Source organism: Rhinatrema bivittatum, chromosome 1 (assembly GCF_901001135.1).
Source record: "Rhinatrema bivittatum chromosome 1, aRhiBiv1.1, whole genome shotgun sequence".
NCBI lineage: Eukaryota > Metazoa > Chordata > Amphibia > Gymnophiona > Rhinatrematidae > Rhinatrema > Rhinatrema bivittatum.
Window position 1 is genome coordinate 607,687 of NC_042615.1, and position 24,273 is coordinate 631,959.

The 24,273-nt window shown below is 45.4% G+C and overlaps 1 protein-coding gene across 3 annotated transcripts in view; it reads left to right on the top strand.

The window, feature by feature from the left end:
- NDNF (neuron derived neurotrophic factor) overlaps window positions 1–6,151 on the top strand; it is an 80,392-nt gene extending 74,241 nt beyond the window's left edge. For all 3 annotated transcript variants that reach the window (XM_029596961.1, XM_029597456.1, XM_029596333.1), the window contains exons 3-4: window positions 1,366–1,490; window positions 4,138–6,151. In XM_029596961.1, coding sequence (XP_029452821.1) covers window positions 1,366–1,490; window positions 4,138–5,534 — 1,522 coding nt within the window. In that variant the 3' untranslated portion in view covers window positions 5,535–6,151. The remainder of the gene's footprint in view (window positions 1–1,365; window positions 1,491–4,137) is intronic.
- Window positions 6,152–24,273: the final 18,122 nt, after the last annotated feature.

Below are 24,273 nucleotides of genomic sequence, written 5' to 3' on the forward strand. Positions count from 1 at the left end.
ACCTGGAAGACATGGCTGCCTAACCAAGATCCAAACCATAACTGAATATACTGCACCAGCGGCAAGAGCAGAAGGGAAAATTGGAATCCAGATGGTATGGACAAAGGACTTGCCAGTCTGCTAGTATTTGATCTGCTCAATCAGTGAGCAGATCAAATACAAAACTTGTATGTCTATCTTCAAACTCATTAATGTCCACTCTTGTCCTTGGCCAATGCCATATTGAAAATATATCAGCCATCCAGAAGCTTACGTTAGAGCTGTGAGTCTATAAAAACTTTTCAAGTCTTCATATTGTTGATGTTTTTAGCTTTTACTTATTTTTGTGTAGATATGTTTTTATTGTTACTTTTATTATTGGTTTTATATGTATGTTCCCTACTGTATATCGCTTAGACCTATTGCAGCGTTAAGCGATTACAAAATTTTAATAAATGTAAACGTTAATGGAGAAACCCCTAGTTCAGGGTGAGCATCCCTAACGGAGGAGCATAATACCCAGGAGCCACCTGGGAGTCAGGGATTCTACCCCTGGCTCCTCAGGACAGAGCCTGGAAGGAAGGTTATCAACGCCATATCTGTGACCAAAGCACATGAGGGGACTGGAACTTTGACGTGTGGGTGTGGGATGTTACGCATGGTACAGTAATCTTGATGGTTCCAGTTGTGTTGGGGAATACGCAATGTGCTGAATGGACTCAGTACAGCAGAAGGTAAGTATTGTAGGCCTGGCTGGAAGCTGGGTGTCCTTGCTACTTAGCAGTTACTGCTGCTGTGCTTCTACCCCCTACCTTCGGCTTCTGTCACTGACGCTGTGTGACCTTAAGTAAGTCCCTTTATCTTGTCACTTTCCTTCTGCTCATTTGGGCTTCCTGCCCTATAGGAACTAGCCTCTCTTGGCTACCTGGGTACTTTCCCCCATTTTTTGCCTCATGCAGGGGCCATTAATTGCTGCTCCCTCTAGCCCTCCAGAGCCCAGTATGCATGCACACTACATCTGGCCACTTGGTGCCACAGCTGTGCAGTAACTGCAACTCTAAACCTGTACAGCATCCACGGCCTCAGCTGATTTGAGAAGAGGATGCCGGGCCCTCCACAGGGCAATGTTTTACTGCTGCTTTATATTGTTGCTCACGTTACCCTACAACTGGGATAAATGGTTCTTCTTTAGCTTTGCTATTGATGCATAGACTTAAAATGTGTATTCTTATCTTTATAAAATACCAGTTCACCGCTAGAAGTTGTATTATGTATATACAAATTATAATACTGTGTTCCATTATAACATTCATAAAATAATCTGAGCTCATTAACACCTTTGATATAAATATATAATACCATCCACTCTGTGTGCTATATTCACAGGTATTTCTTTGTGGTGGAAGAAGATAATACCCCCTTGTCAATTACTGTCATGCCATGTGATGCCCCTTTGGCGTGGAAGCTGAGCCTGCAGGAGCTCCCAGAAGAGGCCAGTGGAGAAGGCTCAGGTACATCCAAGAAGCATTTTAGACAGGAAGCCCAGAGAGCTGCAGGTCCTCAGGCAGGAGTCCAGGCCTGTCTAACCCAAGCTTATTTTATTGCATATAAAGCTGCTGCAGATGTTACAGCACAGACGAACTTCCCAGACATTTTCCTATTTCTCACAAGACCAGGGTGGAAGGAGAAGAGTTGTTGCCTGGCTCCATGTTGCAAGGAACCGGCTGATTCAGTCCTGTTTTTATCCTATTGCATGCAGGAATTTGTATGGAGGTGTCTGGCCACCAGCTGAGAGTGCAGCAACTCCAAGCACAAGGAACTAATCCCTTGCTCTCCACATTTCTAAGAACTTCACTTACACCCCAACCAAGTCACTTATCTCCTCTCTCTTTAGCTTGCCAACTCACTCCAGGGTGACCAAACAGGCTGATCTAGTCCTGATTTGCCCCTCTGCATGCATGGATTTGTAATTGAGATTATCTAAGGGAAATCAATGGCTTACTTACAATTATAGCTCCATGCAACAGGGCAAAACAAGAAATGGATCAGCCTGTTTGGTCAAAATGTGTAGAGTCAATGGGAGATTTCAATTACCCCAATATTAATGGTGTAAAAGAACATCAATGCATGCCAGAGATTTAAAGTTCCTGCATGCAATAAACGACTGCTTCATGGAGCAATTGGTTCAGGAACTGATGAGAGAGGGAGCTATTTTAGATCTAATTCTTAGTGGACTGCAGGAACTGGTGAGAGAGGTAACGGTGGTGGGGCCACTTGGCAATAGTGATCATAATATGATCGAATTTGATTTAATGACTGGAAGGGGGACAATAAGTAAATCTACAGCTCTAGCTAATTTAGCCAAAAGAACTTCTTTCAAAAATTGGAAGGATCCATCTGAAGAAAATAGGAAAAAGCATAAGTGTTGGAAAGGTAAATGTAAGACATTGATAAGACAGGTTAAAAGAGAATTTGAAAAGAAGTTTACTGTAGAGGCAAAAACTCACAATAAAAACTGTTCTGAGCAGGTACACCACCTGGAGAGCAGGTCCTTGTTACAGGATCCTTTCCTGCTGCACTAGGTTGATGCTCTCCAATCATGAGACCTTCTTCCTCCAAAGCAGCACCAGGGCTGCCAGTCTGAAGTTGGGACTTGACTACTATGTCCCTGAAGGTCTCAGCTATATACCTCTCTGTCTGCCTCAGCTCCTCCAGCTCTGCCACTCTAGCCTCCAGAGATTGGACTCGTTCTCTGAGAGCCAGGAGCTCTTTGCATCACATGCACATGTACAACTTCTCACCGGCGGGTAAAAAATCATACATGTGACACTCGATGCAAAAGACTGGGAAGCCCCCCTCTTGCTGCTGGACTGCTGTTCAGTTCCTAGTTAAGGTTTAGGTTGCTAAAGGAGTAGGAATGTGTCTAATTAGGAACCTTTAAATGTATTAGTGAATTCACTATATGTCTGGTAGTGGCCTACAGGGGAATGATCAAACTCTCAATAATATTTGGAGAATTCGTGGAGTGAAGTTAAAAGACAGATTTTTTTTTTTTGAGTGTGAACGTGGCACCTGCCTATAAATTATAGGATGAGCTAGGGGTGGGTGGGAGAAGGGTGGGAGGGTTGGGAAATACAAACACACTAACTTCTGTTTATTAGCTGCCTTACAGGCCGATACAGAAAGAAACATGGGAGAGCGGGCGAGCGCCTGCTTTCCCGATGCGCGCACAGACCACTCTCCTGTGCGTGCGATTCAGTAAAAAAAAATATTCAAATTAGGGCCCGCGGTAAAAAGAGGCGCTAGGGACACTAGCGCGTCCCTAGTGCCTCTTTTTTGACAGGAGCGGCGGCTGTCAGCGAGTTTGACAGCAGATACTCAATTTTGCCGGCGGCGGTTCTCAAACCCGCTGACAGCCACGGGTTCGGAAACCGGACGCCAGGAAAATTGAGCATCCGGTTTTCAACCTGCTTTTCTGTACACGTTCCCGGAGCTGGCAGAAATTAACGCCTACCTTTGGGTAGGTGCTAATTTCTGAAAGTAAAATGTGCGGCTTGGCTGCACATTTTACTTACTGAATCGTGCGGGAATAACTAATAGGGCCATCAACATGCATTTGCATGTTGCGGGCGCTATTAGTTTTGAGGGGGGTTGGCCGTACATTTTCGATGCGCTATTACCCCTTACTGAATAAGGGGTAAAGCTAGCGCGTCGACAACGCGCGTCCAAATATGGGTTAACAGTGCGCTCTGGAGCGCACTGTACTGTACTGCATCGGCCTGCCACTGACTATTAAACGCACAAATAGACTAAATAATATTCCCCAATAGTTTACTTCTCCCCAATAGTTTACTTCTCCCGAATAAAAAAGAAAATTTCCCAAGCAAAACATACTGATTCCTTTCAGCCACCAGCAAGGTGATCCTCTCCTCTCAGTGCAACTAAGCCAACAACTCTATTTCAAAGTACAGAGCCCTGCTCACCTTTACTAGTATGGCAGAGAGTTGAGTGACAGTAATGGAGGTAGTGGTAGAGATTGAGAAGTGAATATGTTGGGCTTGTGATTCAGGTTTTGGTCTATCCGGATTTCTTTTTTTTTTAATGGAGCTGACATGAAAGACTTTTATTTATAAACCTTTTCCTGTTACTTTCTTTCAGGTGAACCAGAGCCATTAGAAGAACAGAAGCAGCATATTATTAACGAGGAAGGCACCGAGTTGTTTTCTTACAAGGGCAACGATGTGGAATATTTTGTGTCTTCTAGTTCACCTTCTGGCTTATATCAACTAGAGCTGATTTCAACCGAGAAGGATACACATTTCAAGGTTTATGCCACTACAACTCCAGAGTCGGATCAGCCTTATCCTGAATTACCTTATGACCCAAGAGTCGATGTCACTACCCTGGGACGCACAACAATTACTCTGACATGGAAGCCAAGCCCCACTGCTTCTGTGCTGAAACAGCCTGTTCAGTATTGTGTAGTCATCAACAAAGAGCACAATTTCAAAAGCCTGTGTGCTGTGGAAGCCAAAATAAATGCCGATGATGCCTTCATGATGGCTCCAAAGCCAGGGTTAGACTTCAGCCTTTTTGACTTTGCCCATTTTGGTTTCCCTTCAAGCAATGATGCTAGTAAAGATCGTGGTTTCTTAGTCAAATCATCATCAAAGCTTTTACGACACGTTGTTGCCAAGCCCAGGGTTGACCTGCAGAAAGTCTGCATTGGGAGCAAGAACATCTTTACCACATCCGATCTCAAGCCCGACACCCAGTACTACTTTGACGTGTTTGCAGTCAATGGCGTGACAAACATGAGCACTGCGTATCTCGGAACTTTTGCCAAGACTAAAGAAGAGGCAAAGCAAAAGATAGTGGACCTGAAAGATGGGAGAGTCACTGATGTTTTTATCAAGAGAAAGGGCTCAAAGTTCCTAAGGTTTGCCCCTATGTCTTCCCACCAGAAGATCACTATCTTTGTTCACTCATGCCTGGATGCTATTCAGATTCACGTGAAGAGAGATGGAAAACCTCTGCTCTCTCACAATGTTGAAGGGGTCCGTCAGTTCCACCTGAAAGGAAAACCCAAGGCTAAATATCTGATCAGGTTGAAAGGACGCAAGAAAGGTGCCTCTATGTTGAAAATCCTAGCTACTACCAGACCCAATAAACAGCCGTTCCCTTCTGTTCCTGAAGACACAAGAATCAAAGTCTTTGACAAACTGCGCACCTGTTCCTCGGTCACAGTGGCATGGCTTGGCACACAGGAAAGAAGTAAGTTTTGTGTTTACAAGAAGGAAGTGGATGACAATTACAGTGAAGAGCAAAAGAAAAGAGAGCAGAACCAGTGTCTGGGTCCAGACACAAGGAAGAAGTCTGACAAAGTGCTCTGTAAATACTTCCACAGTCAGAACCTGCAAAAAGCAGTCACCACAGAGACAATCAAGGGCCTACAAGCTGGCAGGTCCTACCTGCTGGATGTTTACGTTGTGGGGCATGGTGGGCATTCAGTCAAATATCAAAGCAAACTGGTGAAAACCAGGAAGTTCTGCTAATGACCTTCTATGCAGGAATTTACAGAACGCCACTCTGGACCCTGACCTACTTCAGGTACATACATTGACTGATTCCACAGCTGAGAAGCTGCGACCTGTACGTATACAATGTAGAAAGACACCAGCCTGTATATTTATGTTTACATCAGTTTGCGTTTGTTTGGAAGGACTGAGCCTGGTGCTCACTGAAGGCATCCTATCATTGTATTACACTATCTTGTCTCCAGTGCTCCGTAGACGACCAACTCAACAGGAAGCCTTAAAGGAACCACGCACCCTTTAGCTTCACCCACTGCATGAACTGCTGCAAAATGATTTTATTACTTTAAATGCTGGGACAAGTCCCTTGGTTGTCCTATAGACACATGTTATCTATAGACCTACTGTAATTTATTTTATGAAGTCTTGCTTTAAATGTCTGTTTCTGTGACTGTAAACTATTATAAAGAAGACATACTCAAGAAAAAGTCAGATCTAACCTTAAGTATTAACTGGACTACAAGCCTATTCATTTTTGTAAAATCTTATGTTTGATTAATTTTAATTTTTTTAAATATGTATTTCATGTACAAAGTTGTCCTGCAATATATTCCTGTAAATAGAATTAAAAATATTAGACTATATCGGGTACCTGTTTTTTAAAATATCTTATACAGAAATATAGTGCCAACTTTGCTGTCAATTTAAGCAGATCAATATACAAATTACAAAATTAGTCTGGTTGGAAGAATGATGCACAAAGCTTTCTAAAAGTTAACATTTTCATTAGAAAAGATTTGTAAACATGGCATTGAACAGGGCGGCCAGTATTTCTATTGATCTATTATTGCTTATTAATTACTTCCACAGAAAAAGAAGCAAGCAATTGCTGATTACTTTTAGACTTCTTGGCAACAGAATGGGTTACAACATCAGGAGGTAGATAATCCCCAAAAGTTCACTAAATCCACGCCTTTATTTTAAAATGTACTGTTCTGTCTAAAGATCACGGTGTCAGAAATTGCTCCTACGTGCTTGTATATTAACCATCCACCGCCTCTCGACACGCAATCGGCCCGCTTGGATAATATACGAGCACATAGGAGCAATTTCTGACGCTGTGATCTTTAGACAGAACAGTACATTTTAAAATAAAGGCGTGGATTTAGTGAACTATTGAGGATTTTCTACCTCCTCATGTTGTAACCCATTCTGTTTCCAAGAAGACTATAAGTAATCAGCGTCAGAAATTGCTCCTATGTGTTCCTATATTATCCAAGTGGGCCTCCTCACACCCCAAGGTGCATCCAATGGAAGGGGAGGAGGAGAAGGAGGAAGGATTTTCTTCAGGGCCCACGGATGTCTTTCTAGTGTTGCAACATCAGACACAGCTGTGGTTTTCCAACACAATATACATTTTTACTGAGGAATTTCATCAATAAATACGACCTCACATCTAATATATTGTTCTATCAACAAATCTGTTCATCCCTTGAAGCCTCCCTGGGCCCTCCTTGCTTCTTCCTGGATTTTAGGACTCTCCTGGGGTCGATGGTAAGGTTCCTTCTTTCTACCGATGATTCCCTTTTGTATCCTTGGTCTTCGCTGATGTCGCCTCTCCTCCTCAATGTATTGTGTTGAAACTGTTGACTCTTCTAGGTTAGCACAGAATACGTAACTCTCTTTTTCTCCTCCCCAGTGGCACCAAGTGGGTACTCTCCCCTTCAAAAAGGTTTCTGCCACCAACCCTCTCAGGCTGAGGGACACAGAAATGAACTGCCGGGCTCTCAGGCTGTGCAAGGAATCTGAAAATTGCCCCATAAAAGATTAGCTAAGTCTTGGAACCTATGAGGAGTACCTGAAATGCAGAATCCATCTTTCTCTGTCCTAGGGAAAGGAACCCTCCCCCTCACACACACCTGTTTTATACAGTCTGCTAATAACTGTGTACATGGGATAAGAATATGAGACGTCGTAATACTGGGTCAGACCAAGGGTCCATCAAGCCCAGCATCCTGTTTCCAACAGAGGCCAAACCAGGACATAAGAACCTGGCAATTACCCAAACACTAAGAAGATCCCATGCTACTGATGCCAGTAATAAGCAGTGGCCATTCCCTATTGATTAATAGCAGTTTATGAACTTCTCCTCCAGGAAATTATCCAAACATTTTTTAAACCCAGTTACACTAACTCCCCTAACCACATCCTCCAGCAATGAATTCCAGAGCTTAATTGTGCATTGACTGAAAAAGAAATTTCTCCGATTAGTCTTAAATGTGCTACTTGCTAACTTCATGGAATGTCCCCTTGGTCTGACCCAGTATGGCATCTTCTTATGTTCTTATGCCTGTTTCAATCTTCAGCTCTGCTTCACCTGCTTCAGCCCTCAGCTCTGCTTCAGTCTCCAGCATCCCTCTGTGCAAGCCATCAGCCTTGACGCTGTCAAGTCTTCAGCCTCAGCTTTGTCTTGGTATAGACTCTTGGACTCTGTCATAGCCTGGCCCATGCTAGGACTTGCTCACCCAATGTCGGCACAAAACGTAAGGCCCAGCCCAAGAGGTTACGCTAATTGCACCATGGCAAAAGAGGCTCACGCTCACTTCATTCACAACAGTCCTTTATGTGCTGGTATCTGTCTACTATGCCACTATGTTCAGTATGTAAACCAGTCATAAATGTATTAAGAACAGTCTCAAGTACTGTGACTGCCATACAGAGGACTTGAGGTACATCCTAGGATAAGTGGCAGTTGAGGCTTCCCTTAACAGAAGGTTTGGCAGTAGCCTGCATGGAGTGGCAGTTGCTAATACCCTTAAAATAATAATCATTTAAAAATTTTAAACCAGAACTTAGTGGGCAGACTGAATGGACCATTTTGGGTTTTATCTGCTATCATTCACTATGTTACTATGTGCTGGCGGGTCCGCTGTGTGACCTGTTCAATAGATCCCGGGAAACAGGAGTGGTGCTGAGTGATTGGAGAAGAGCGGTGGTGGTCCCGCTTCACAAGAGTGGGAACAGAGAGGAGGCTGGAAACTACAGGCCGGTTAGCCTCATCTCAGTGGTGGGAAAATTAATGGAGACCTTGCTGAAGGAAGGAAAAGTGAATTATCTACAGTCGGGAGGATTGCTGGACCCAAAGCAACATGGATTCACCAGAGGAAGGTCCTGCCAGAGAAATCTGATTGACTTTTTTGATTGGTTGATAATAGAACTGGATCAAGGAAGAGTGTTTGATGTATTTACTTGGAATTCAGCAAAGCTTTCAATACGGTCCCGCATAGGAGGCTCGTGAATAAAATGAGAAGGTTGTGTGGGGGCGCCAAGGTGGTGGAGTGGATTACAAACTGGTTAACAGATAAGAAACAATGTGTAACGGTAAATGGAACCCCTCAGGGATCGGCTTTGGGACTGATTCTGCTCAATATCTTCGTGAGCGACATTGTGGAGTGGATAGAAGGAAAATGTGGCCTTTTTGCGGATGAGGCTAAGATCTGTAACTCTTAAATTGAACAACACAAGAGATAATATGGCCCCTTGCAGGATTCCACAAGGGAAATCCCATAAAAATAATTAGTTGGAAAACAGTACCCACTGAGATAGATGCAGAAAAAATAAGCGAACCAGTCAGAGGCTAATCTCCTAACCCCACAAGATCACAAACAATTTAACAGAATTCTGATATCACCACTGAATCATGAGTCTTTTCTAAAAAGCAAATCAAATCATCCAAAAAAGACGAAAACTTGACAGTTGATATCAAAAATCTCATTCTCAGCTGAAACTAAAGCAAAGCTGCTCGCTCTATTAACTTACCTAAACAAGGCAGGCTTGCAAAAGAACAATAGTTCTGTAATATCTTAGGGTCCAAAGTCGATTTCTTAACGGAGAAACAATTGCATCCTTCAACTGTGCGGGAAAGAATCCCTGACTGCAAGGAGACATTAACAATCGAATTTCAAACGTCTAACACCCCAGACCTAACTTCCTTGATTGTGTTTGAAAGTCATGAGTCTAACAAACATATAGAAGGACAAGATCTAGATAATAACACATCCTTGGTCTCAAAGAAAACCTCCGTTATAGAATAATCAACAACAGAGGTATCTGAGGTTGTTTGGAATCCAAGGGATAACTCAGAACATAACTTTGCAACCTGAGACAAAAACCATTGAGCGAAAGAGTCACAATCCAATAAATTATGATTTACTACATTTGGTTTGACAATAGGTTGACACATGAACTTTTTCATCAGCTCAAAAGGTTTGCAAGGTCTGTTAACAGTTGAAGCCAGCTTAGTAGAAGACAAACCTTTCTCTGCCTGTTATAAAGATTCAGATGTGCATGATAAGAAGCCCTATCTGTTACTGACTGAGAACGCTTCTAACAGGTTCCAGCCTGCGGCCATCCCTCGTCATAGCTCAAAGACCTTCAGGAAAACAAAGAGACCTACCAAAGGTTTGGAAGGAGCCTGATTTAAGTGGAGCTAGAAAGTTTATAAAGTTTATAATTCTCTAATACCACGTACCAACCCTTTATTAACTCATATAATGGTGGCTCTTCCAGTTTGTGGGTGAAATACCCCAGAAGCCCAAGACATTGATCCAGATCTAAGTTGGAAACTTAACGAGTCAACCTAACTTAGTAGCAGTAACAGGTTGGCTAGATAAAACTAATTCAAAAGAAATCAGGAAATTATTAGAATAACCAACCACATCCACAGTTAAAGCAGAAGGGACAATATCAACCCTACATTTTCTCAAGAATAAAAATCAAATCTAGAATGTGTCCAGCCTCATGAGCAGATTCATTCACAATCTGACAAAAATACCAAAACCTCATCATTATCCAACAGTCGTCCTCCACCTCTAAAGGAACATACAAATCACCTAGAATTAAAGTGTGGGGATATTCCAGGACAGACACAATTAGCTGTAAACCTCCAAGAGCACCATACTTTCCCTTAGAGGCTCCATAAGTAAGTAGAATTGAAATCTTATCTTTAGCCCCTAAAACTACTAAAGGTCCTTTCACTTCTAACAAATAAAGATGTTTGCAAAATGCAAAAGAGATGGATTCTTTAAAAAAATAAAAATCCCCACTACCCCCTTTATCCTGTAGTTCAGGAGTATGCATAAAGGAATTGGCATAAGAACATAAGAACATAAGAAAATGCCATACTGGGTCAGACCAAGGGTCCATCAAGCCCAGCATCCTGTTTCCAACAGTGGCCAATCCAGGCCATAAGAACCTGGCAAGTACCCAAAAACTAAGTCTATTCCATGTAACCATTGTTAATGGCAGTGGCTATTCTCTAAGTGAACTTAATAGCAGGTAATGGACTTCTCCTCCAAGAACTTATCCAATCCTTTTTTAAACACAGCTATACTAATTGCACAAACCAAATTCTCTGGCAACAAATTCCAGAGTTTAATTGTGCGTTGAGTAAAAAAGAACTTTCTCCGATTAGTTTTAAATGTGCCCCATGCTAACTTCATGGAGTGTCCCCTAGTCCTTTTACTATCCGAAAGAGTAAATAACCGATTCACATCTACCCGTTCTAGACCTCTCATGATTTTAAACACCTCTATCATATCCCCCCTCAGTCGTCTCTTCTCCAAGCTGAAAAGTCCTAACCTCTTTAGTCTTTCCTCATAGGGGAGTTGTTCCATTCCCCTTATCATTTTGGTAGCCCTTCTCTGTACCTTCTCCATCGCAATTATATCTTTTTTGAGATGCGGCGACCAGAATTGTACACAGTATTCAAGGTGCGGTCTCACCATGGAGCGATACAGAGGCATTATGACATTTTCCGTTTTATTCATCATTCCTTTTCTAATAATTCCCAACATTCTGTTTGCTTTTTTGACTGCTGCAGCACACTGAACCGACGATTTCAATGTGTTATCCACTATGACACCTAGATCTCTTTCTTGGGTTGTAGCACCTAATATGGAACCCAACATCGTGTAATTATAGCATGGGTTATTTTTCCCTATATGCATCACCTTGCACTTATCCACATTAAATTTCATCTGCCATTTGGATGCCCAATTTTCCAGTCTCACAAGGTCTTCCTGCAATTTATCACAATCTGCTTGTGATTTAACTACTCTGCACAATTTTGTGTCATCTGCAAATTTGATTATCTCACTCGTCGTATTTCTTTCCAGATCATTTATAAATATATTGAACAGTAAGGGTCCCAATACAGATCCCTGAGGCACTCCACTGTCCACTCCCTTCCACTGAGAAAATTGCCCATTTAATCCTACTCTCTGTTTCCTGTCTTTTAGCCAGTTTGCAATCCACGAAAGGACATCACCACCTATCCCATGACAACGAACCGCAGGGTGCTCGGCTTCAACCAAGTCTCTCTGAGACATAAAATATCCAGAGTTTAATCCACAAGCAGAGACTGTATCTAAAATGGCTTGGGTCTTGCCTTTTACTGACGAAATCTTCACTAGGCCCACGTTAAGAAGACTCCAGACAGTAGTAGTCACGTCTGCTTGCTGAGACATTGGAGTGGATATAACAAAGGGGCAGATTATACACAACAATTCATGTCATATTTTCCCTCGTTTAAAGCCACCAGAATGGTTTTCCACTAGGGAGAAAATTGGCACGGTGACCGCAAGCTGGAATAAGTAGGAGCCAGCAATACAGAGCCCCATACCGGCCTCAACCACTGGAATGGCCAAGCCTTCACCGTTCTCCTAGAGAGCGCAGAAAGCCCGTAATGAGCCTCTGGCACCGACTGCAGCTGGACGGACTCCCAGCCAGCACTCTGACCACATACGGGTTCTGTTTCCATCAGGCAGACGGCATATTTATCCTCTGCGGAGATGTGTGAAAGGAAAGCATTAGGAAAGAGAAGTAGAAATGAAACGTATTAAATGCAGGCACGTACAGTGCACCGGCGCAGGGCTCTTACCAGCTTCGTCCCGTTTTCCTCGCAGGCAGCGGGACGGCGTGGGCCATGGAGGGCAGAGGTGGAGGCTGGTTGCTTTGGGCTCCCTAATCAAAAGGCTGTTCTGCTGCTCCTGGTTTTTATGAAATGAAATTATTTAGTACAAGCCTCCCTGGGACTCCTTTTCCGGGCACATCCCCAGATTCCGACCACAGGTTCTGCCACCTCGTCCAATATAGGCATTAAGAATAGCTTGGGTTGACAATGGTGAAAGTTGTTACTATGTAAATGCTATTTGCTGCTCTAGATTAACACTATTGGTGGTTTAGATTACTATCACTCCCTCTACACAGGTCTCCCCAAACACTCAGCCCCTTATGAATCCTTTCAAAATGCCGCTGCCCGCCTACTCACCGGAAAAACCCATCCATGAGCTTATTTCACCTACCTTGCAATCCCTCCATTGGCTTCCTATTCGATGGCGTACACAATATAAACTTGCAGTCATAAAACATAACCCAGCTCCAAGAAAGCCTTGTGGCTGTGAATCTCCAGGAGTAGCTGAGTATGGGGCAGAGCAGGCACCACTTCCAGCCAAGGAAGCGTTACCCTCTGCCCCTTCCACCTGTCTAAGGAAATAGTGGATCCCGAAGCCATGACTACATCCCAGTCAGAGAGCACAGCCTGCATCCCCGTATCTGTGCTGCAGGACCTTCCTATCAAAGGCTGGCTGAGGCTTTACGTAAACGGTTGGTCCAGTGTAACTTCAGACGTGTGGGTCCTCAGCATTAGGAGGGTACAGATTACATTTATCTTATTTACAGAGTTTTGTACTCTGCGGCCTCCAGACATCCCAGTCAGGGAGCATGTGCTGCATCCCTGTATCTGTGCTGCAGGACCTTCCTATCAAAGGGCAGCTGAGGCTTTACGTAAACGGTTGGTCCAGTGTAACTTCAGACGTGTGGGTCCTCAGCATTAGGAGGGTACAGATTACATTTATCTTATTTACAGAGTTTCGTACTCTGCGGCCTCCAGACATCCCAGTCAGGGAGCATGTGCTGCATCCCTGTATCTGTGCTGCAGGACCTTCCTATCAAAGGCTGGCTGAGGCTTTACGTAAACGGTTGGTCCAGTGTAACTTCAGACGTGTGGGTCCTCAGCATTAGGAGGGTACAGATTACATTTATCTTATTTACAGAGTTTTGTACTCTGCGGCCTCCAGACATCCCAGTCAGGGAGCATGTGCTGCATCCCTGTATCTGTGCTGCAGGACCTTCCTATCAAAGGGCAGCTGAGGCTTTACGTAAACGGTTGGTCCAGTGTAACTTCAGACGTGTGGGTCCTCAGCACTATAAGAGGAGGGTACAGATTACATTTATCTTACTTATAGAGGCTTGTATTCTGCGGCCTCCAGAAACATTGTTGGGTGCAGATAATGAGTGCATATCTGGCCCCTCCCCTTGGTCCAGACTATGAATGGGGTGGGGAGGACCACATGAGAAATTATATTCACTAATATGATTTATTTTAGGGATCGTGGCCTGAGTGGGGGATGAGACAGGGTCCCGGTCACCCCGATACCACAATTCTGTGCCCTTCCCAAACAACCTCTCACTTGTGGCACCACAGACCTGATAAAATCATTGCACCAGAATAAAACAGGCAGTGACCCTTTCATTAGGATTATGTAAGTAGACAGTGAATCCAACCAGAACATTAAGTGGGAAAAGTACAGCAGTGAAGTAAAACAAACTTGCAGTTTTCTTATATTAAATCAAGCAATGTAAAAATAACACTGGGTGTGACCTGTTAGCCAGGGCAACCAATATACTCGTATGGAGAGTAAAAAATAATATATATATAGATATAGATATATATAAGGAACGCTAATAGAGAAAGGCTGGGGGGAAAAGCAGGGAAGTACACAGCTTTCAAATATTGTCTTTACCCCTGAGTACTCAAAAAGGGGAGGGGGGAACAGATCCATCCCAGTGTCACCAGTTTGTAAAGGCTGCACCTGTCCCAAACACAAAATTGTGTGGGAATAAGCAATCAAGAAAATGAGGAAGTCCCTCTTGATGGTGGAGCTGGCGAGATGAGAAACCAAATAGATGAGCCCTGCAGGGTGGGGAAGGTCTCTCTCTCTCCTGGGGAGATTCCCCAAATGGTTTACTCGGTACCAAACAGAAAGCAGGGCTGGGTTCAGTCTCTTACAGAAAGACCTCGGTCCAGCAGCTTCTCTTTCCCTGACCTGTCTCGTGAGGCTGTGCAAGGGTTTATGCTTGTGTTTGGGTGAAAGAAGGGGAAAAAACTCTTCATACGTCGGACTGTAAAAGAGCCAAGAAACGACCTGAAGCAGATCCCCAAACCTCTCCACTCTTTGTGTCCAATGACCCTAACAGATGAGGTGTGGCAGTCGCCAGACACATACGGCCGAATTTTAAATGCCTTGCGCGCGCCGGCGCACCTATTTTGCATAGGTCGCCGGCGCGCGCAGAACCCCGGGACGCGCGTAAGTCCCGGGGCTTCGTAAAAGGGGCGTGTCGGGGGTGTTGCGTAAATGACGCGGCGTTTCGGGGGCGTGAGCGGAGTTTCGGGGGCGGGCCCGGGGGGCGTGGCACCAGCCCGGGGGCGTGGTCGAGGCCTCCGGACCAGCCCCTGGGTCGGGTGATGGCGTGCCAGCAGCCCGCTGGCGCACGCAGATTTACATCTGCTTTCAGCAGGCGTAAATCTGCCAACAAAGGTAAGGGGGGGTTTAGATAGGGTCGGGGGGGTGGGTTAGGTAGGGGAAGGGAGGGGTGGGTTAGGTAGGGGAAGGGAGGGGAAGGTGGGGGGAGGGCGAAGGAAAGTTCCCTCCGAGGCTGCTCCGAAATCGGAGCGGCCCCGGAGGGAATAGGCAGCGCACGCTGAGCTCGGCGTGCGCAGGTTGCACAAATGTGCGGGTCCTGTGTGCGAACAAAAGTACGCGCTCGCGCAAAATTATAAAATCTACCCCATATTGTCTACCTGGATAAAGGAGTGTAGACAACACTGCCACAGCTTAGCAGGACTGCAAATCACAGACTTTGTAAAAGCTCATCAAGTGAGAGCAATGGCTTCCTCTCCAAGACATCTGCAACGCTGCAAGCCGCTCATCACTTCACTCCTTTATGTCCCATTACTGTGGGGACAGCCTCTCAAGGGCTGACAGTAAATTCAGACAGCCAGAGAGCTCCACTCTCCATGCTGGGGGCCTGGTTTCCTCCTCAGTACGAGCTCCACTGCAATCCTCAGCCTGGGAACTCCCCACACACAATGGCTCATACAGCCTGCTTATGCATGGGAAAAGCAAGCGTGCTTACCAGAAGCAGTGCTTTCCATAGATAGCAGGATGAACGTCCGCCTGCCTCTTCTGGAGAGCCCACCTCCTAGCTGGATTAGCTTTCAGACTAACTGAGGAAGCTCACCAGGCAAATGCCATTCGGGAACTCCCTCATGTGCTGAGTAGATCTCAAGGCTGTACTAGTCAGGAGAGAGGAGCCCATCCGGTGCTGCCAGATAATGCCATCCTGCTATTTAATAATGAAAGTACCATTTACAGTAAGCTAATCCCTCTCCATCATCATACAGCCACCTGTACCTGCCATGCTCTGGGCAGCTCTTTGTCCTCAGATGTAAGCATGAAGTCCTTTCAGCAAGTAATAGAGGTGAATACCATAAAGGCCAGGGTCCAATTATGCATATTCCTGGCCAGGTGCTCCCTTTCTCCTCTTGACACAGCTCCCCAGTAATGAGACCATGTCCACAAACGGATGCTTCTGGTCCTTCAGGGCCCGTCTCCCACAGTAGGGACTAATCGCAGAGAGATGACTCCGCCCTCCCCATCTGTGCTCGAACAGCTGGAAGACGAATCATCTGAGCTACCCAAATCAAAGTGCTCCTTCATTTCCCATACGTCAATGGGCTTTTGCCCTGTTAGCTGCTGTCCTCCTCTTTTGAGAACCCCTTCCAGCTTTGCTCTGCTCCCTGCTGCACACTCAGCTTCTCTCTGTCCTGGCTTTGCTTCTGCCCCCTTCCTGTGCATCTGCAGCCCCTCGTCTGAGCGGGAATCTGTTGGAAGAGGAACCACAGTAGACCCCTCACCTCTTTCCACTCTTCCCACCTAGGAAGGAAGTAACCATCTCATGGGAGAAGACCCCACTCTCCCCCTTCTCAGGTGGGCAGCAGAGCCAAGTTACCATCACCTGACCATGAACTCCTGCCTGGGGGGCTTCTTCATGTAACCTCCCTCCTATGCCCTTAGTATGAAGGAGTGTTATGGGTATGGATCTGAATCGGGGAAAAAGACTATTTTTTATGCTTTTGAGATTGTACACATTTAAGACTAATCGGAGAAAGTTCTTTTTCACTCAACGCACAATAAAGTTCTGCAATTTGTTGCCAGAGGATGTGGTTAGAGCAGTTAGTGTAGCTGGGTTTAAAAAAGGTTTGGATAAGTTCCTGCAGGAAAAATCCAATTCCAGCACTCAGTTCCAGTATTCCAGTTCCACCCTTTCCAGCTCTCAGTACCAGTATTCCAGTTCTAACCTTTCCAGCACTCGGTTCCAGTATTCCAGTTCCACTCTTTCCAGCTCTCAGTTCCAGTATTCCAGTTCTAACCTTTCCAGCACTCGGTTCCAGTATTCCAGTTCCAACCTTTCCAGCACTCGGTTCCAGTATTCCAGTTCCACCCTTTCCAGTACTCGGTTCCAGTATTCCAGTTCCAAACTTTCCAGCACTCGGTTCCGGAATTCCAGTTCCATGCTTACTCGCACTCAGTTCCAGTATTCCGGTTCCACTCTTTCCAGCACTCAGTTCCAGTATTCCAGTTCCATGCTTATCTGCACTCAGTTCCAGTATTCCAGTTCCACTCTTTCCAGCACTCAGTTCCAGTATTCCAGTTGCATGCTTATCTGCACTCAGTTTCAGTATTCCAGTTCCACTCATTCCAGCACTCAGTTCCAGTATTCCAGTTCCACTCTTTCCAGCACTCAGTTCCAGTATTCCGGTTCCACTCTTTCCAGTACTCAGTTCCAGTATTCCAATTCCATGCTTATCTGCACTCAGTTCCAGTATTCCGGTTCCATTCTTTCCAGCACTCAGTTCCAGTATTCCAGTTGCATGCTTATCTGCACTCAGTTCCAGTATTCCAGTTCCACTCTTCCAGCACTCAGTTCCAGTATTCCAGTTGCATGCTTTTCTGCACTCAGTTCCAGTATTCCAGTTCCACTCTTTCCAGCACTCAGTTCCAGTATTCCAGTTCCATGCTTACCCGCACTCAGTTCCAGTATTCCAGTTCCACTCTTTCCAGCTCTCAGTTCCAGTATTCCAGTTCCACTCTTCCAGCACTCAGTTCCTGTATTCCAGTTCCATGCTTATCAGCACTCAGTTCCAGTATTCCAGTTCCACTGTTTCCAGCACTCAGTTCCAGGATTCCAGTTCCATGCTTACCCGCACTCAGTTCCAGTATTCCAGTTCCACCCTTTCCAGCACTCAGTTCCAGTATTCCAGTTGCACGCTTACCCGCACTCAGTTCCAGTATTCCAGTTCCACTCTTTCCAGTACTCAGTTCCAGTATTCCAGTCCCACCCTTTCCAGTACTCAGTTCCAGTATTCCAGTTGCATGCTTACTCGCACTCAGTTCCAGTATTCTGGTTCCACTCTTTCCAGCACTCAGTTCCAATATACCAGTTGCATGCTTACTCGCACTCAGTTCCAGTATTCCGGTTCCACTCTTTCCAGCACTCAGTTCCAGTATTCCAGTTGCATGCTTATCTGCACTCAGTTCCAGTATTCCAGTTCCACCCTTTCCAGCACTCAGTTCCAGTATTCCAGTTCCACTCTTTCCAGTACTCAGTTCCGGTATTCCAGTCCCACCCTTTCCAGTACTCAGTTCCAGTATTCCAGTTGCATGCTTATCTGCACTCAGTTCCAGTATTCCAGTTCCACCCTTTCCAGTACTCAGTTCCAGTATTCCAGTTGCATGCTTACCTGCACTTAGTTCCAGTATTCCAGTTCCACCCTTTCCAGCACTCAGTTCCAGTATTCCAGTCCCACCCTTTCCAGTACACAGTTCCAGTCTTCCAGTTGCATGCTTACTTGCACTCAGTTCCAGTATTCTAGTTCCACTCTTTCCAGTACTCAGTTCCAATATACCAGTTGCATGCTTACTCGCACTCAGTTCCAGTATTCCAGTTCCACTCTTTCCAGCACTCAGTTCCAGTATTCCAGTTGCATGCTTATCTGCACTCAGTTCCAGTATTCCAGTTCCACTCTTTCCAGCACTCAGTTCCAGTATTCCAGTTGCATGCTTATCTGCACTCAGTTCCAGTATTCCAGTTCCACCCTTTCCAGCACTCAGTTCCAGTATTCCAGTTCCACTCTTTCCAATACTCAGTTCCGGTATTCCAGTCCCACCCTTTCCAGTACTCAGTTCCAGTATTCCAGTTGCATGCTTATCTGCACTCAGTTCCAGTATTCCAGTTCCACCCTTTCCAGTACTCAGTTCCAGTATTCCAGTTGCATGCTTACCTGCACTTAGTTCCAGTATTCCAGTTCCACCCTTTCCAGCACTCAGTTCCAGTATTCCAGTCCCACCCTTTCCAGTACTCAGTTCCAGTCTTCCAGTTGCATGCTTACTTGCACTCAGTTCCAGTATTCCAGTTCCACTCTTTCCAGTACTCAGTTCCAATATACCAGTTGCATGCTTACTCGCACTCAGTTCCAGTATTCCGGTTCCACTCTTTCCAGCACTCAGTTCCAGTATTCCAGTTCCACTCTTTCCAGCACTCAGTTCCAGTATTCCAGTTGCATGCTTATCTGCACTCAGTTCCAGTATTCCAGTTCCACTCTTTCCAGCACTCAGTTCCAGTATTCCAGTTGCATGCTTATCTGCACTCAGTTTCCAGTATTCCAGTTCCACCCTTTCCAGCACTCAGTTCCAGTATTCCAGTTCCACTCTTTCCAGTACTCAGTTCCAGTATTCCAGTTGCATGCTTATCTGCACTCTGTTCCAGTATTCCAGTTCCACCCTTTCCAGTACTCAGTTCCAGTATTCCAGTTGCATGCTTACCTGCACTTAGTTCCAGTATTCCAGTTCTACCCTTTCCAGTATTCAGTTCCAGTATTCCAGTCCCACCCTTTCCAGTACTCAGTTCCAGTCTTCCAGTTGCATGCTTACTCGCACTCAGTTCCTGTGTTCCTGAGTTCGTCCTTACCTCCACGCAACTTCAGTCTGGTTCCTGCCTCCAGCTTAAGAAAGTTGCTCGGCCATCCCACAGGGAGAATAAGTAAATCCTCGGCTCTAGCACTAAACTTTCATAAGGTAGAGTTTGATAAAATAAGGAAAATAGAAAAAAACTGAAAGGAGCATCTATAAAGGTAAAAAGTGTGCAAGAGGTGTGGTCATTGTTAAAAATACCATACTAGAAGCACAGTCCAGATGTATTCCACACATTAAGAAAGGTGGATAGAAGGCAAAACGATTGCCGGCATGGTTAAAAGGGGAGGTGAAAGAGGCTATTTTAGCCAAAAGATCTTCATTCAAAAATTGGAAGAAGGATCCAACAGAAGAAAATAGGATAATGCATAAACGTTGGCAAGTTAAATGTAAGACATTGATAAGACAGGCTAAGAGAGAATTTGAAAAGAAGTTGGCCGTAGAGGCAAAAACTCACAGTACAAACGTTTTTCAATATATCCGAAGCAGAAAGCCTGTGAGGGAGTCAGTTGGACCATTAAATGATCGAGGGGTTAAAGGGATACTTAGAGAAGATAAGGCCATTGCGGAAAGACTAAATTAATTCCTTGTTATTGAGCCGCACGATTTTCATTCTGTGTTAAGTGTTTCAGTTTTATTTATTTTATTTATTTATTTGTATGTTTTTATATACCGAAGTTTAGCGCTGGCCTTCACTCCGCTTTACAGGTATAACAACAGTTTACATGAAGAGTCAAACGGTTTACATGAATAACTGTGGGAGAGGGTATAACAAGAGTTTATGTGAACAGTCTTACTATGTACATTCATACCAATGGGGGTATGGTTTAGTAATTATATCAGCCAGTTTTAGGGGTTTCACAGCAAGGTGCTGCCTCGTATTGAGTATATTTTACAAGTGAGGAAAAGCAATAGCATACAATAGGACCAACCGGTTATGATGCGAGGTATAAAGGGTAGGTAGAGTTATCGGGTAATAAAGTGCGTAGCGGTGATTACTTTTCTTGGGTGGGCCAGAGTAACATTAAATTCTTTACCCTATCCCGTCTTCGTAGGCTTGTCTGAACAGCCAGGTTTTGAGTAGTTTTCTAAATATTTTTGTGTTGTTTTGTAGTCTTAAGTTTTCCGGTAGGGTATTCCAGCTATTGAGATTGCTCTTTTTCTTACAGTGGTAAGTTTGGCGGTTGTGACTGATGGGATGTCTAGCTGGGCTTTGTTTGTTGATGTAGTGTTATGTTGAGGGTTGTGTTTTTGTATTATGGTGTTTAGGCAGGCGCTTTCACTGTTGTGTATTGAATTGTGAAAGATGGTTAGTGCTTTGTATTCGATTCTCTTTTCTACAGGTAGCCAGTGTAGTCCTTTTAGAACAGGGGTGATGTGACTCGTTTTTTTTCTGTGTGGCCGGTGAGGATTCTAGCAGTGCAATATTTGGAGTGGGCGGGTATTGATTTGGGAAGTTCTATCAGAGCTGGAGTACTGGACTTCCAGGAAATGTGACTCGCAAGCTTCAGATTACCCAGCACTCCGCTGCTCGTATACGGATCATCACCAGCATTAAAAGCCACGTCGTCTCTGGTTTACTGGAGGATACCTCGGTTTGAAAAGCTCTGGTCTGCGCCATGCGGTGGATCCAGCAGGCAACGCAGCCTCCGTGCTGGGCGCGGCCTCGTTCGAGTTCCATCGCCACCCGACAGTAACTTGTGACGGAGCTTTCTCCATCGCTGGGCCGCTGCTGCGGAACAGGTTACCGGAGCCGTTGCGGACGACGACATGCACACAGATCTGTGAAAAGCGGCTGAACCCCTTTCTGTTTATAATGGGGTTTGAAGATCAGCCCCAGACTGATGTCATCTTGTGAGCAGAGTGCTGCTTCCCGCCAACTTTAGGCTTTTCGTTTGTTTACGTTTTCAGACTGAGGGTTTTTTTGGGTTTTTTTTACTGTTTGGATGATTTTGTGAATGGGAGTTGTTACCCACCTTGATTTCCAAGACAGCGCAGGATCTAAATCGTTTTAAATAGATAAAGATGTGAAAAAATAGGCTTAGCCACTCAGGCAGCTGAATGTAGCAGAACCTTGTTTATGAAAGCAGACACCGGGCAGCTGCTTTCACCTAAAAGATCATAGGAAACTATTCATGAGACGTTCATTTTGAACATATGTGAGCCCGTGGTTGGGAAAGACGGAGGAGCCCCGGGGCTTGCACGTGGTCCCGGTGGAGGGAGCCCGGCGTGGCTCCCAGATGCCAGCAGAGGAGAAGGGGTTGGGTGATACTAGAGAGAGGCGGGACCTCAAACGTGCCCGTAAATTGGAAAAACGTTGCAATCGGGATGCTTGTGTGTCAGAGTTGAGTTTCTCAGGGTGTCGTGAGATCACTCAGGAAAGGTTTGGGGGTCCATAAGACCTCATCTGACATAAATCAAGGACGTTCTGAACAAGTGTTCGGAAAAGCCTGCTCCAACATTCCCAGCAGCATGAAAGATTCCCTCTGCCGTGCTTGTGGTAGAAGGTACTGCAGTCTGTGTTTTCATTTCATGTTCTCTAGCCCGTCCTGTAAAGTCCTATTCTGTATAAGGTTTCCTTTCTTTGAGTTTTCAGGGCTGTAAGGCTCCCTGCACATTTGGTTCAATGATTAATATTCACCCTGCCAAGCAGCCCGCAATTGACATTCCTGCTTATTTTGCATTTTCTGTCTCTTCCTGAATACAAGAGGTAAGAGATGAAGACCATGGATGACATCCACTCATTTTCTCTACCTCGTACTATACTGCGGACTCTGTTTGGTCTCTGGCTTCCCCATTGCTAAGGCCCTGATACCGAATTTCCCTGCACCACGTCCACGCAGTGGCAGGCCAGTGGAATAAAGTGCCTTAAGCTGAACGCACTGTTTTACTGCACGTGAGCTCACGTTTTGTGCACATACACTGCCGATGCAGCAAGGGGTTTTACAGGACAGCGCCTGCACGTGGAAATCCCAGGTAAACGAAGGCACGAGCCATCACTCTCCTAGGCAGGGAAGAGCATCCGAAGCCTGGCAGCCCCAATGCACGATTTTTAATGCTGAGAATTTAACTCCAGCTCAGAGCTGGCCTAAAACTTTGCTCACAGTCCAGCAGCTCTCGCTGGTGAAGGATTGTTTGGCATTTCTCATGCAAGATGGTGTATTTGCCCTTCTTTTGCGTGTGCAAGCGAGAATAAGGAGAACTAGAGAAGAAAACCAGAGAACAGAAGGACTACAGTTGAAGAAAACAATGCTGAGAGGAGGAGCGAGGACCTTGCAGCCCAGACCAGATCCGCACTCTAGAGATGGAGACCCAGCAGGCAGCGTAGATTTCAACAGCAACTCTGATTTCCAGAGACGGATGTGGTGCGAAGGTATTGTTTGAGCCCAAGAGCAGTTTTGCCCCTCTAGGAAGACCAAGTGGTAGCACGGGAGACCCGCAGCGGGGACGCCACGCAGATCAGCCTCCCGCTTCCTCGTTATTTCGTGCTGCCGGGAGCTCCCACGCCTCCGTGGCACCTCCGGCCTCACTTGCGACCCTGCCCAGCAGCTCCAGCGCGTAGGGAACGTGCCGGTGCGGGAGCTCCCCGACACACGTCCTGCCTTCTCCACACGCGGTAGCAGCGCTCGCCTGCCCTGCTCCCAGACTTTCGAAATTTGTAATAAAAAAAAAAAAGTATGCAGCCGTGCTCCTCTGTTCTCACATCCCCACGAGCATCACCTGGCCCCACAACCATAAATAAAAGACGTCAGGGTCAGCATTTCCTTGGGCCAAACCTCAGGCCAAACCTCAGCCCAGGGGAAGACAGCAGGCACACCAGGGAAATACGATTTTTTTATACCTCTCCTCAATGACTTGGGGTTTGCCTGGAAGAGAACCCCTCCCTCTCTCCCCTCTGCTTGTATTCCCTTCCCACAGGAAGGGCCCTGCCCTGGCGCAGAGAGTCAGTATGGCAGGGCAGTCACTGCTAGGCCTGACACCAGATTGGAGAAGCAGTTTGGATGGAAATGCAAACCATCACCCGGCTCCGTGCCTCCGCCCCTGCCGTTTCCCAAAAATATAAAAAGAATGCGAGAAGCAAAATCTTATTTATTTAACTATTAGGATTTTCAACTTTCGCATTTGTTTAATCAAAAATAACACTTTAACTTTCCATTTGTCTCAATATAAATAAAATTAAATATCTTTCTCCTAAAATAATCCCCGCCCATCTTCCAATGAAGACCGCGCCAAAAACAAAACAAGAAAACAAAAAACTTACCAAAATTTAATTCTAGCGGGCATGTTATATTGGAAAGGAATCCTAATCAAGTACCAGTGCTGCCAGCTGAACCAGTGTCAATCCACTTTGCCCCCAATAACAAAGCGGTGACGACAACAGCACAGCACAGAGTGAAGAAGAAACTGCTGAGTGCAAGAATAAGAACGTATGAGAGACGCAGAGAAGGAGGTAGAAAAGAAACCATGAGGAGACAGGCAGGAAAACACTTACCTGGATACAGCACAGACGAGCACCAGAGCGACGAGGAACCTGCTGAGTGCAAGATCAAGAACATATGAGAGACGCAGAGAAGGCAGGAGAAAAAAACCATGAGGAGACAGGCAGG